The sequence below is a fragment of the Megalobrama amblycephala genome, linkage group LG21, assembly GCF_018812025.1.
Source record: "Megalobrama amblycephala isolate DHTTF-2021 linkage group LG21, ASM1881202v1, whole genome shotgun sequence".
NCBI lineage: Eukaryota > Metazoa > Chordata > Actinopteri > Cypriniformes > Xenocyprididae > Megalobrama > Megalobrama amblycephala.
The window spans coordinates 17,103,149-17,119,007 of NC_063064.1; the positions used below are offsets into that span (position 1 = coordinate 17,103,149).

At 37.9% G+C, this 15,859-nt stretch overlaps 1 protein-coding gene across 6 annotated transcripts in view; it reads left to right on the plus strand.

Moving 5' to 3' along the window:
• Positions 1–15,859, plus strand: part of csf1a (colony stimulating factor 1a (macrophage)) — an 87,622-nt gene that overhangs the window by 23,390 nt on the left and 48,373 nt on the right. For all 6 annotated transcript variants that reach the window (XM_048173044.1, XM_048173045.1, XM_048173047.1 and 3 more), the window contains one exon: positions 6,484–6,697. In XM_048173044.1, coding sequence (XP_048029001.1) covers positions 6,635–6,697 — 63 coding nt within the window. In that variant the 5' untranslated portion in view covers positions 6,484–6,634. The remainder of the gene's footprint in view (positions 1–6,483; positions 6,698–15,859) is intronic.

A 15,859-nucleotide genomic window follows, 5' to 3' on the forward strand; every position in this document is an offset into this window, starting at 1 on the left:
AAAATTCTGTCATTATTTACTCACCTTAATGTCGTTCCACACCCGTAAGACCTTCATTCATCTTCGGAAAACACATTATTAAGATATTTTTGATGAAATCTGAGAGGTATGACTCGTCCATAGACAGCAATATAATCACCACTGTCAAGGTCCAGAAAGGTACTAAAGACATTGTTAAAACAGTCGACGTGACTGCAGTGGTTCAACCTTAATTTTATGAAGTGACGAGAATACGTTTTGTGTACAAAAACAAAACAAAAATAATGACTTTATTCAACAATCTCTTCTCTTTCCTGTCATTATTCTTACGCAGTTGATGCAGTAAGCACAGTGAAGGCTTCCGTGTTTATGTCCGAATGCCGGCTCGGTATTGGCCAAAGCTGATCATGTGAGCAGCACGACGCATGCGTGTATTGCTGACACAGGAGCCAGCCAATAATGAGTCAGAATACTGACGTAGAACCTGGAAACGCTGGACGTAAACAACGTATGAGAATGACACAGAAGAGAAGATATTGTTGAATAAAGTCATTATTTTTGTTTCGTTTTTACAAAAAGTATTCTCGTCGCTCCATAAAATTAAGGCTGAACCACTGCAGTCACGTCGTCTGTTTTAACGATGTCTTTAGTACCTTTCTGGACCTTGAAAGTGGAGATTATATTGCTGTCTGTGGAGGAGTCATAAATTTTCATTTTTGGCTGAACTAACCCTTTAAGCAGCACAGCTGTTTTCTATGGTGGCCCAGTAGTGCACAACACAACGAAATTAAAAAAGCAAACATAAGTTCACAACACAACAAAATCTAGCCACAACACAACGGAATAAAGCCACAACACAATGAAATAAAGCCACAACACAACGGAATAAAGCAACAACACAACGGAATAAAGCCACAACACAAAGAAATAAAGCCACAACACAACGAAATAAAGCCACAACACAACGGAATAAAGCCACAACACAACGGAATAAAGCCACAACACAACGGAATAAAGCCACAACACAACGGAATAAAGCCACAACACAACGAAATAAAGCCACAACACAACGGAATAAAGCCACAACACAACGAAATAAAGCCACAACACAACGAAATAAAGCCACAACACAACGGAATAAAGCCACAACACAACGGAATAAAGCCACAACACAACGGAATAAAGCCACAACACAACGAAATAAAGCCACAAAACAACGGAATAAAGCCACAACACAACAGAATAAAGCCACAGCACAATGGAAATGCTCCCGACCACTAGGGGGCTCTCAGAGCTCGTTAATATTAGTATTCCTTGCCAATGTTCTATAAAGTCGACAGTCTTACAAAGATATCAATACCATGCTTAGTTTTAAGTATGTAAATGTTGTATATCGACATGAAATATGTACAATAGCTTCATATTTATACCTGTGAATGATTTGACGCGCTACCACGGCGAATGATGAAGGGAACGTCTGACAGTTCCACCAAGTGGTTAAAACGTATAATTTGTATTCATTACAATGACTTTGTTTAACATTTAAAAACAGACATGTTCAAATTCCAAAGCTTGTTATTTCCTATTGGTAAGACTGACAAGCTTTGTAATTTTTAAATGTTAAAAGTAATTTTAATGAATACAATTTATACGTTTTAACCACTTGGTGGAATTGTCAGATGTTCCCTTCATCATTCGCCGTGGTAGCGTGTCAAATCATTCACAGGTATAAATATGAAGCTATGGTGCACTCAAGTGATTTTGAATTAATATTTCATGTCGATATACAGTGGTTATATACTGTTGAAACCATGGGCGTAGGTTTGGTCTCAGCTTTGGTGGGGACAACCCCCCCCAATTCTTTTGTTGTAAGATACCAGTGATTTAACGGTGATTTCCTTTTTTATTTCAGACTGTTGGCAATGCAGAATATCACAATACAGAAGTGAATCTACTTCATCTCATTATATTGTATCCCGAGTCAGGATTCCTGACCCCGATATACTGTCCCTAAAGAGCTAGTATAACTGTATAATCTCATGCACTCTCAAAAAATAAAAATAAAAACCTGAGACTGTGTAATGCTGCACAACCAAACATTTTATTAACAGAAATTATTATGTACATTAGTATTTACACTAACAAAAAATACTCTGCCACAAGGAAACAAATATAAATAAATAAATATAATAACTTTTTCTATTATAAACACTATTTACCCTCCAGTACACTCACGTTAATACCTGGGAATGTGAAATGCTGAACAACCATATGGTTTATTAACAAACAAACATAATTTACTATGTACGTTAGTAGCCTATTTATACTTACAAAAAAACGCTGTTGCAAGAGGTAGACTTTGAGAACTTTTGGAGCATAATAATAAACCAAAAAACAAAGCAAAAAAACATCTTTATTCTACTATTTGGCACTCAAAATTATAACTCCATTATGGCTAATTTCCACGTTTTACTTTCCACATAAGAAGCTTGTCCCCTATGCAAATGCAGGGGACAAGCTTCTTATGTGGAAAGTAAAATGTGGAAAGTAGCCATAATGGAGTTATAATTTGTCCCCTTTGTGTCCCCTTTCTTCTTCTTGGGTGGCATCTACAAAGTACAAAAAGGGGCAAAAAACTGAATATTAAAATGTTTTTACTCTGGCCTTTGTATGTGGCAGAGAGACAGTAACTTACCGTCGGCGTCGTCAACATGCGCGCGCACACACACACACACACACACACACACACACACACCACCCGCTCGCTGCTAGTGCAAGCACAAAAGTAGTCCCGGCCCGCGGGTGTAGCCTGTCAGATACCCCGCTGCCAATCAAATTACGGCGTTTCTTGTACTGTCGTCGTCCTGGCCATTAGAATCGATCCAAATAGCAGTGCAAAGATCCAAATAGCAGTTCAAAGGAGCTTGCTAAATATTGGTGGGAACAACTTTGTCATCTCAAAATATTGATAGGGACTAGTACCTAGCGTCCCCCCCTAAACCTACGCCCATGGTTGAAACTAATCATGGTATTCATATCACTGCCGACTCAATACTGAGCTCTGAGAGCCCCCTAGTGGTCAGGAGCATTTCCATTGTGTTGTGGCTTTATTCCGTTGTGTTGTGGCTCGATTTCGTTGTGTTGTGGCTTTATTCCGTTGTGTTGTGGCTCGATTTCGTTGTGTTGTGGCTCGATTTCGTTGTGTTGTGGCTTTATTTCGTTGTGCTGTGACGTTATTCCGTTGTGTTGTGGCTCGATTTCGTTGTGTTGTGGCTTTATTTCGTTGTGCTGTGACGTTATTCCGTTGTGTTGTGGCTTTATTTCGTTGTGTTGTGGCTTTATTCCGTTGTGTTGTGGCTCGATTTCGTTGTGTTGTGGCTCGATTTCGTTGTGTTGTGGCTCGATTTCGTTGTGTTGTGGCTTTATTTCGTTGTGCTGTGACGTTATTCCGTTGTGTTGTGGCTCGATTTCGTTGTGTTGTGGCTTTATTTCGTTGTGCTGTGACGTTATTCCGTTGTGTTGTGGCTTTATTTCGTTGTGTTGTGGCTTTATTCCGTTGTGTTGTGGCTCGATTTCGTTGTGTTGTGTCTCGATTTCGTTGTGTTGTGGCTCGATTTTGTTGTGTTGTGGCTTTATTTCGTTGTGCTGTGACGTTATTCCGTTGTGTTGTGGCTCGATTTCATTGTGTTGTGGCTTTATTCCGTTGTGTTGTGAACTTATGTTTGCTTTTTTAATTTCGTTGTGTTGTGCACTACTGGGCCACCGTAGTTTTCAGCATTGATCAAATTAAGAAATGTTTCAAATTAGCACCAAATCAGCATATAAAAATGATTTCTGAAGGTTTTCATGACTGTAATGACCCTGTTGTAATTCACCTTTCACAACATTCTCAACTTTTCTCCATTCAAAGGCCCAGTATCGACTATTCAACTACTTGCCATTTTAGAAAGGTCGAACTGTTGTAAAACATTACAAGTACAAAATGGATGAAACTGACCCATTTCAACAAACATAAGATAATACATTAAGAAGTGTACGGTAACATTACTTAATCCCTTTTTCAGTTACTGTTTGACAATAAGTGATATATTATCTATATTATTTGTGGACTCTATTTAATGAGATTCTTTGCCAGTGAATCTTAACACTTTTCTGAGAGCTGAGAATAGCTGTAGATAGAGATCACAGGTCAGAGAAGGGTCTGTCCATATAGCCTCCACGCTGACCTTTGCATAACCAGCTCAGAGAGCAGATCAATGAATGAACGCTGCCGCTATAATGAGATCAAGCAGGAACCAATGTGCTGGGGAAAAGGTGTGAGTTGAGAAGGCATTTGTGAAGTGTCTGAAATAAATAAGGTCTGTGAAATGGGAGGAGAGGGAAAGATGAAGGTGAGTATTGAGTGGTTTTAATCAACACACCCAGGGTCCATCAGCACTGACATGTTTCACACGCTTTGTTGGATATGGGCACAGCGCCACACACACATAGATTATCAGCACCATAGGAAGCCTAGCGAGTCTGAAGCACATGACTCAAAGGCCAAAATGATATTACTCATTTTCCCCCCCAAATGATGATCCCCAGCCAGGCTGGATTGGCTGGAGTGCTGTAAATGATTTCCTATTGATAGCAGTGTGTGTATGATGAGGGGTATGAGAGGGAGAGAGAGAGAGAAGAAATCCATTTTTAGGCATTGTAAGGTGTGTGTGTGTGAGACTGGACTGGGGAATATATTTAGATTATTATTAGATTAAAGCACTCAAAAGAGAAATAAGAGAAATCACTGAGGAGGTTAGAGAAATTTGTGTTATGGATGTATACTAAAAAAAGAAAATGTTACATTTAAAGAACTAGTTTTACCTGATCTGACCTTAAAAAATAACTTTTGTTGGTGTAACCTAATCATTTATACTTAAATGATTAAATATAATAACTTATTTAATTCAAACTGGTTTAGATGTTATTTTTTTACTTGCCAATTTTACAGTGATGCTTTGTCATTTTAAGTTTGTCTGAATCAAACATGTCTGTGTTTTTCTCACACAACCTCAGTAAACATTTCACAACAAATAAACTACTGGTTTAAACTGCTTCCTGGAATACTCCATTCTGATTGGCTTAGTAGCACCAAAGTCCCTTTAAGACAAGTCTTTTCACTCGGCGGCCATCTTTGAAACGCCTCTCGGGCATCCTGGGCATCATGCAGTCTCTTTGAATGGGGAAACATCAAATTCTCCAAAACTGTTTGCCAACCTTACGATTAAATTTCATATTTGAAATCACCAATGAAATCTAACAACAACCGGCTCATAAATTTAGTTTCTAAATGCTCGAATCATGACAAAAAAAAACTATTTTTCAGGCTGGATCAAGCTAATGCGCATGCGCAGACCTAAATGTCTGACTGACTGACTGAACGTCTGACTGTTTCTATAGAAACCGGTGATTCTAACGGCCGCTGAAGTGACGCGATGACTTTACCAGTCGCCGATTGGCTCTTATTTAGAAGGCGGGACTTATTCCGCCATATTGCGCGTTACACTTTCCCCCATTCAAAACAATACGAGTGACACGTCTTGTGTTATTCTATAGTCTTTGGTAGCACACACACATTGTGATGTCAAGTTAATGTGCACGTTTTCATCTGTAAGATGTATTTTGATCATGAGTGTTTGATCTGTAATACATTTCTGAATGACAGACCTACGGTAATATTGGTGGCGTGTTGATATGAGGCAGATTGTTTTGTACATTATGAACGTTTTAAGATTATATACAAGTAAAATGACAAAATCACAACTTAAATCAATATTTGTTTTCCATGTTTTTATTTGTTGAGTAGGCTAATAAATTCCATAATTTACAGTGAAAAGCAAACCAGATGACCCACACATTATTCCTTGCTTGCAGTATGTATTTTTCTTTGTCTAATACTATAACTAAAGCTACATTTATCTTTGTGCTGCCTGGTACACCTTTATTATGGATTTATATATTTTTTTGCCCACTTAAAAAACAGTTGTGGTTCAAGTTGTCCTACTGCTGGCATCTCATTTGACATAAAAAGAAATTAAATCAACCAGGAGAGGTAGATGATGAAGTACTTGAAGCTCTAGTTGCAGCATCAAGCATGATCCTCAAATTAATTAATTCCTTCCTTAATGATATACATAATGTTATAATTACTCACATAAACACATGCATTCAGAGTATATGGCTTTCCATAACAGCCACATCCAGACAACACCTTAATACTGTATTATTATCTATTATCTATTTATTCCAAATCTGAAATTGAATTGACGTCAGATGTCATTTAGAACACTAATCCTGTCCGGAAAGCACTTAAGAAAGACAATGATTTGTGCATGTGTAGTGGTGCAGTGCCGTAAATGTCACGTCAATGCATTCATTAGACGTAACTGCTGTGGTATGAAGCCAGAGCTGACTGTGGAACCTGTCAGGCTAGTTTGTCACTTTGTATCTCTTTGTCTCACTCAGCATTCAGGAGTCAAGCCTGTAGGAAGGGCCTCATGTGTGACCGCTTTCCAGACACCATGTCAGTTTTACTCCAGGGGGACGTGGCCAGACAGCCCCGACAGCCAATGCTCCACTCTTAGCGGATTGCTTATTTACGAAACACCCTGTTAGAATGTTGATGAACAGCCTGCTCTTACTTCTGCTCACTACTGACCCCTGTTGCCCAGTGATTGAGGTTAGTAGTAAAGTGGGGGGAAGATGTTTCTGATGATTAAAATGAAAATTGCTATAAATGCATTAAAAAAAAAAGAAAAATTAATTTAAATTCTGTTATCATTTATTCACTTTCATGTTGCTCTAAAAGAAGACCTTTTGAGTATTATGGATGAAAGAAAGTCATTCGGGTTTGTAATGACATGTGGGTGAGTAAATGATAACAGAATTTTCATTTTTGGCTGAAATTTCCTTTTATTTGTCAAAAAAAATGCACCTTTATAAATGTACTGCTCTTAAAAAGAAAGATTCTGTGCATGTGGCGACAGCTAATCAAACACAGATGCTTTGAAACAACAAAGATCTTTATTTCCCCTGAGGATTTACGGAAAAAGAGTCAGTTTGGATTAAGCGCTTTTACCTCTTAAAGATGTGAAAGAATTTAATGTTTGAGGAAAAACAAAGCACAGAGGCCACTAACATATTGCATATTAAATATGGTTGTCAGTCCTCTTCTAAATGCTTATGCCGTTATGTAAATGCATATTTTGATACTTTAAAGCACAACACTGTGTAGTGACAACCAAACGTCCAATAAATCTGCTTATAGAATTTACATCTACATTGCTCTAAGTGATCCTGGGTGGAGTAACTTCCTGTTGACGTTCGAAGTGTTGTCAAACAAATCAGAGGCTAGCTAGACCCTCCCTCCTCCTCCTCCTCCCCCTCCCCTCCGTGCTTCCTGAAACAGTCATGAACGCGCATTTTAAAATCATTCTTGTCGGTTATTGGCTGGAGCATGTTTATTATGATTCGTGGCCCAGGCTCAACCAGTTTGTTTTTGTTGCCGAACGTGGCGACTACAGAGACCACGTTTTTTTACAGTGTGTTCAGGGGACAGGCAGCTAGCGGATAGTGAGGAGATGTTTGCTGTATGTGACAAAAAATGTTTTGGCCTAAAAACGTGTGACATCGCTTAGAGCACCTTTAAGAAGCACAAGACAACTGTATACTGTAAGAAAAAATATATTTGAAAAATGGAAAAAATATTGGTAATTTTATGTCCTTTAACCCTAAAACATAACACAATGCAATGTGTAATTAAAAATATGGGTAAAACACCTGTGAAAAATCAAAACAGAAAATTCTTTAATATTAACACAATACTTTATGCTTCTTTTCTTGGAGTGTATTTTCATGCTAACAGAATGGAAGACAGAAGGAGGAGACAAAACTGTTGATTACAATAGATTGTAAAAAGAATTCAGAAAAAAATGGGCTATACCAATTGAAGTGAATTTTGAGATAACAGTCCAAATGCCACTTTCATTTGGAGATTGACAGGTCATCTGATATGTCTTGTCGCTACGTGTAGATAGCTACTTTCTAACATTTCAGAGAGACTTTAGCTTTTGCAACTCTGGACAAAAGGTTCAGAAAGTACTCAGTTTGCTACAGTAGTGTCAGTGAGATGATGTAAGCAATCTTAGTACAGTTACTGGGAAACTTGCTGCTCAAATGCCAGGGGAGTACAGGGTCAGAAAACCATGAACTATGTGGTTTGCCATTTTATCACTCTTGGGCTGACAGGTGTATATGGCTCTCAGGAGAATAGCTGAAACTGTAGTGGTAAAAAGAGAGACTGAGCAAGTTGGGGCGACTGTTATCCTAATGTTCAGCATGATTGCTAGTGTATTTTGCATGGACATTTCCATTAGCATGGAATGCAGGGTTATTTTACTGGCTAGAATCTAATTCCAAAGTCAATAGAACTCACCCTATCCTTTAACGTGACTTGGTGGACCATTAAGCAATTTTCCTTTGCTTCAGAAGCCCCAAGGACATTGGGTGGAGAATCCCCGGTCTTTTTTTGTGGCTGTAGGCTCAGGGGAATGCAAACTGGGAAGCAGGGGAGAGGAATGGATTGGTCAGATCAGTTAAGAGGCTGAGTGATGGCCTTGTCAGGTCCTCTGACTGCAATTATTGGATTACAGGCCAGCCACTGCTGCGCTAATAAACCAATGGCACCATCCCATTAATGATTACGGTTAAAAGGGCCGTACAGTGTCTTCATCTTGTTGTGTGATCTGAAGGCTGAGAAATTATATATACATGCTAATACAAAAACATCTGCATGTTTAAAATGACATTCGAATAAAAGCCAATAAATTGCAACAAATGACATTTGGCAGATGTAAACTAGTTTAGTTTAAGAACTATTCAACTATTCATCATTTTATGTTTTTTTTTTTGTTTTTTTTACCATATTTAAAGGGATAGTTCACCCAAACAAGAAAATTCTGTCATCATTTTCTCACCCTCAAGTTGTTCCAAACCTGTATAAATTTCTTTCTTCTGCTGAACACAAAAGAAGATATTTTGAAGAATGTCAGTAACTAAACCACTGACTTTCATAGTCAGGGCTTGACATTAACACCCGCCAACCCGCCAAATGCGGGTAGATTTCAGCTGTGGCGGGTAAGACAGCCACTCCCACTAGCCACTTTGGCGGGTTGAATATAATTTCAGTTTACTGCCAAATGATCGTCGAAGATCGTCGTAGCACAAAATTACAATCCAATCACACAATTCGTTATTTACGTGCAGTTAGTGAAGGAGGGATAGGCGGAATTGCGCTGAATGACACACAACAAAAGCGCTCTCTCGCGTGCGCTCTTTCTCTGTTGCGCGCGCGATCAGTTCTCCTCGTGCCTGAATAGTCAAATACACGTGCACACAGATGTTTAAATGTCCATCGTGTGGAGTATCTCATGTGAATACAGTCGGTTATGGCTTAAGTGGACGTAAACAGGTGGGTAATGACTGAATATGCTTCAGTTACGTCCATGCATTCAGCAGCCCAAATAAATAGGCCTACCTGTCTGTCATTAATCAAACAACAAAAGATGTTAATTAAATGTAGACTATATGTTAAATAAACCTACTGTATCTGAAAAAAGATGATTTTTAATGTACTATTGTTTTTGTAATTTGCTTCTTTGTTCTTTTATATAGCCTAACACAAATAACTTATCTCATATTAGCCCATGCTCATATTGTCCACCTCATGCCCGCCTGTACATACCAGCTGATATACAATGTAGTCTTGATTTGGGTGGTCAATCTGTATTTAAAAATTTTAAAGGGTTTTAAATCTTCTAAATCAAGTAAAATGACTCAAAATAAAGTAATTTAAGCATAACAAAGTCAACTTTAATCATATAAAATGTAATTTACCAACATCAAAATTGTGGCCAGTTAAAATGCTGAGTGGCTAGTAACTTTGAAAAACAACTAGCCACAGTGGCTGGTGAGCAAAAAAGTTAATGTCAAGCCCTGTTCATAGTATTATTATTTTTTTTTTCAATACTGAAGTCAATGGGGCCAGTCAACTGTTTGGTTACCGACATTCTTTTAGTAGAATATAGAATATATTTTAAAAATTTGCTTTGGTTTTAATGCAGTGACAATACAAAAAATTGTCTTTTGTTGTCTTTAAATGGTCATGCTTAAGATTTCTCGGACACAGTATAAATAGGAAAATATATAGCTGCTTCTATCATCATATTTAAGCTTAAAACCTGCTTTAGGAGCCTGGAAGTTTTGAGCTGCAGGAAATGCAAATTTTTCTACCTGTTTAAACTGGGATTCTTGAATGATGTACGTTGGATAAAATTTGAAAATACATGCTTGGAGTATTTGATTAAACACTGAATCATGGAACACAGAAATGCAGTGATTAACATCATAATCAGGCACTCATGTTAAACCTAGTGCAGGCACACCCATTACTAAAAACCCACAGCCATTTTCCACTTTACATCAGTGTGCTGATGGTGTGACTGAAAAACAGTGCATTAGAAGTGATCGTCTGTCCACTACACTTCCTGTCCCTCCTGGGCAGCCCTCCAGAATCATATCTGTTGGATCGCCTGTTCTGTCACCACATCAGCTAGCCGCTTTAGCATCTAGCAGCCCTCCATCTGCAGTTTTTTTATTCAGTGACCATCTCTTCAGTGGTCATGCTGTAGGATAGATGAATTCAATTAAATGCATCTCACAGTGAAGCGCCTGGCTATGCTGACTACTAAAAGATAAAAGTGTTCCAAGCTCACAGCGCAGGGAAGATTCATAATGATTGCTATAATATTCTGCAGAGAAAGGATTGAGGTGTGCACGTTTTATGTTTGACTACCCTTGATAAAAGAAAATTCATAAAGTCTTTTTGCAATCTTATGAGACAGATCTTAGGTCTGCACAAAAGGAACAAATTAAGAATTTATCCACATTGCATTTTTCACTGAATGAAGGATTCTACATAATTAGGTAATTAGTAAGCATGAATATATCTGTAAGTGTTAGTGTCTCTTTCAGTTGTCTCTGTTGAGCTGTAGGTGAAAGTTCATAAACAAACCAGACGTGGCTAATAGAGATCAAAACCAGTTCTAAAGAAATCTGTTTTGATCACAGTCTCTCATCTCTCATGCACCCACTGGGAAACCATTCTACGCCATGGATGCTCACACACACACATCAAGCTTTAAGCAGCAACTTGCTGTTCGATAACTGTCAAACACAATGCCTGTCAACCTCTGGCCAACACAAAGCAAATTCTTGACCAGTTATTGATGGACAGAGAATGCTTTTGATCTTGCAGCAGACACACACACACACACAGGTTTGTTTTTGTGAATTGTGGGGAAATTCCATGGGTGTAATGGCTTTTATACTGTACAAACCGTATTTTCTATTGCCCTACACCTAAACCTACCCATCTCAGAAAACACATTTTCATGTGCACATTTTTACTTTCTCAAAAAAACTCATTCTGTATGATTTATAAGCCTTTTGAAAAATGGGGACATGGGGTAATGTCCTCATAAGTCACCCTCTCCTTGTAATACCTATGTCATACCCATGTCATTATACAAATTTGTGTCCTGATATGTCACAAAAACGTGCACACAGACACACACACACATACATCATGCTTTAAACCTTACCTCTAGCTAGTTAGTAGGCCTAGCTGTCAAGCACAACATCTGTCAACCTTTATTTTACTATGTAACAGTTCTTGTCCTCCAATTTGATTGGCTGAACAGCTCTCCAACTTTTAGGGGTTATCACATAGAATGCGTTTTTGTGCTTAAAAAGAGGCTAGAGAGGCTTTTTTAAAGCTGAACTACTTTTAAACGTTGTGTCATGTGCGAATCTGCAAATGATGCTAGACATGAGCACAGCACAGCAACGAAACACATCCAACATAGCATGTTTACATAGAAAAACAGCATATCGGAATGCATTTATGATGACTTTACTGTGACTTTAGTAATTTTCTGAAATTTTTATCAGTATTCCAGTATAAGTGAGTCATTGAATGAATCAGTTAAATTAATTATTCAAGTTTCGAATGAATCGATTGATTCAATGAGGGAGACATTGAGTTATTCACTCATTAATTTCTTTAAAAAAAAAAAAAGGGACATGTAACAGTACTGCTTTGGTTTCGTTTGGAATTATTTTTGTTGAAAAAAAGACATTAACTGTGAATGTTGTGTTTAAAATGTAAATTGCGCAATATTAACTTACTGTTTATACAACTTTTGTATAAAATCAAAATCAAACTTGTAGTCATGCAGTTGGTCTGAACATCAACACGTCTATTATTGTCTGTGATATTCAGTATTTGTGTGATATTGATTAACTGATTAACAAGCATGCTGCTGATTGTACCTTATGTGGATTCAACTGTGTAGCAGTGGCGAGGCCAGACATTTTAAAGTGAGGGGACCTTGGTGAAATATAGGTTGGTCTAGGATCAGTTTTATAATAATAAAATAGCATAATAATAGCATATTGGTGTTTTGGCTAACAATCCTGTGAGTATCTGGGTTTACGCTCTGGAGAACATCAAAGGTTTCTATTTACAACATGTTTTCAACCACAGACATATCTGTTGATTTCTTGAATGCAATGGCCAATCAGAGATGTATTAGTTAGAATCCACTCACTGCTCAAAGTCGGAGCTTCATTGTACAGTGTAGACAGCTTCATTGATTATAACAGAACTTTGTGAGATTGCGTCATCGTGATGAACTAAGACGAGTGAAAGCTTTTTAGTGATTATAAAGGGGCCGCCCTTTTTTGCGCTTTCTAGGCAATATATAATCCATTCAGAATTTGAATAAAACTTTTGTTTTTCATGCTTAACCAGTGTCTCATTAATTGGGTGGTCCAGCCGTCAATCTGAGTGGACCAGTGCCACCCTGGCCCCTAGCCTCGCCATTGCTGTGTACTATTTGTTACTCAGCAGGTGAAACATGGCGCTTGGCATGTCAAAGTCTTGAATGGACTTTGCATAAAGACGTCTGCTAAATGCATGAATGGAACTTGTCAATCATTCGGAATCCAAATGCATTAATCTGCACACTCAAATAAATTATCTCCATGTCTACGCTGACTGACCGATGCATTACACAGCTCTGATATCTAATTCCGATAGTATTACCTAGGCATTTTTAATGTTCTTTTGATTAGAAAACTTGTTAATAATGTCCAATTACCTGATTTCCTTTTGTTGTTCTTTTTGTATGAGAAGAAACGAAAGTGAGAGGAAAAGATGAAGGAGCAAGAGAGAGAGACGTTTCCCAATAGTATCACATTGATCTTTTTGTTCCAGTCACAGACTGGATAAGATCTCTGGCTGGAGTCGATGAAACGATAAACCTTTCCTTTCTGAAGGTAAGACAGTTTAAAGAGGATCATGTCATTCTCTGAGAAACTCACATTAAAGCAGCTAGGGAGAGGTGGTGGGGAAGAGGCAGTAACAGCTTGCTGAAAACCTTTATGTCATCATGATGTCTGATGATGATTGGCCCACAGTACATAAAACATTATGCTTTCAAAGAAATCTTTTTGATTGCATGCATAGACATAAATAAGCCAGACACCTTGGCGGATCTTTGGTTTATTCCTCAAAATACAAAATGATTTATTGTGTTTCTGGACATATGTAGGGGATGTTTATGATTTATTGAAGCCCTACTGCAAATAATATGTAACTTAAATCTCATACTTCACAAAGAAATTTGATTTGCAATGCTGTGTGAAAGGGTTCGGCTATTACATTTATTCAGTTAAATTTAACTTGCATACATTTGCATGTACTGCATTTTCCGATCAAGCCTTTGTGAAAAGGACGTTTACATGCTCCACAGCTACTTGAATATTTCTGTATACAAGTAATCAGAATAAACATTGATTTTCTTTTCTTGTTATTCTGGAAATACATGCTCTTTCCATTAGTAATTTTGTACAGCAATTTAAATAGATCAATTCTCATGTATGTCTTTAATAACACACAATGGAACAATAAATTGTAAAATTAACTAAATGTAACATCCAATAATGAGTTTCTTCATTAATTTGACTTTTCACAATCTTCTGTATCTAATATCAGCCAGAATTACCTAAGTTTTGTACATACTCTGATATGATTGTCCTGTTATGGTGGATATTCTGTTTATATGACCCAAAATTCAGCATCTGGAATTCTGGCCAATTGGAATATGACCAAATTCAGATTAATATTGTGCATGCACATGCAGTCACTTTTTAGATGCTGTCAGGTTTCAGGTTGGGATCGTTGTTAATCGTCTAAGTAAAGTATAATGGTAAGCAGCTCTTCCTGCGGCTATATGCTGGGTAAAACCTTCCCTTAAAAGGCCAAGCAACATTACTCCAGTCCAAACAACTATCAGTGTGGCTTTGAAAACAGATGTCTCCTCAGAAGGAGGAGAATGGCTAGTTGCCATACTTGGCTATGAAGGGGTGAGGGGGCAGCATGTTTTTAGATTTGGCTCCCTCTATCTCTATCTCCCTCCATTTCTCTACTCTTCCCGTCCCGTTACTCTCTGGGGGAGTGAGTATCTTTTCCAAGGTTGGCCTCTGCTCACTGCATACCTCTACCACAAAAGGAAGAGCGAGTTGCAGGATCCTGCATTCGTTCGTATGTTTCCATACTTCTGAGACAGCTGTCTCCACACAAATTGTATTTGTCGCCCCAGACTTGACCCTTTTTTGTCAGTGAAATTTGATGCTGTTTGAGTTTGGCAGGGTGGTGGGCAGTATTTTATTTTCATAGGAACATGAGGCATTACACCAGTTTGAATTTATGCAAACCAAATCAGATCAAGTGTCTACCCATTTTGGCTCCGATTCAGATTCATAATGGATGTACAGTGACACAGGTACAAATGATGAGTGTTTTCATTTACTGCAGTGCTCTCATAAAACGCAGAGTTGTGTAAAGAAAATGGCCTCAGAATTTATTTCCTTCCCTATCTCGGTGCCACATTAAAGTGAACTACTGCTATAGTGTGCTTTAATTCACTACTCTTTCTTTCTTTCTTTCTTTCTTTCTTTCTTTCTTTCTTTCTTTCTTTCTTTCTTTCTTTCTTTCTTTCTTTCTTTCTTTCTTTCTTTCTTTCTTTCTTTCTTTCTTTCTTTCTTTCAACTCTCTCTGTGTCAGCAGAACATTTAGTTATTGATCGCACGCCCACTCCAGCCCCCCAGTGTTCTTGCCTGCCATACAGCTATTTCTCTCTGTTCGCTCTCTTTCTCTTTTAATATTTCTTATACTTCTACTTTTCATCTGTTTCTTTCTCCTCCTCTCCCCATTCTGCTACAGCGCAACCGTCACTCTACCCTGCAGTAGAAACAATGCTTTGAAGTTTCAATGGCTTCTCCTCTCTTTTGTCTTTACTCTGATTAGGACCCAGCTGTCTATTGTTCAGACATTTTGAATTTGAGTTTGAGGGATGGCGTGTGCATCTATGATTTGATCATTCAGAAGTAGGGAGAATGGGGTAATTCTAAAACCTTTCATGCCCAACAAACTCAGAACGTTCCTCTAATGTTATTGTATTCTTGTTTAAATATTATTTGCGGACAAATTCCTAACGTTTGAGGAATATTCTTATCAGGCTTTCATTTTATATCCAAAAACTAACATTTCCAGAACATTCTGGGAAGCAAGATTGTTAGCTGTATACATATGCATATGCAGTTTTATCCAGGTCTAAAAATATATCACACATGTTGGTGAATTTCAAGTGTGTAAAAACATGTAAATTATTTGGCTAAATATTTGTCATTAATTATTAAATGAAGTAGTGTGGGGTAA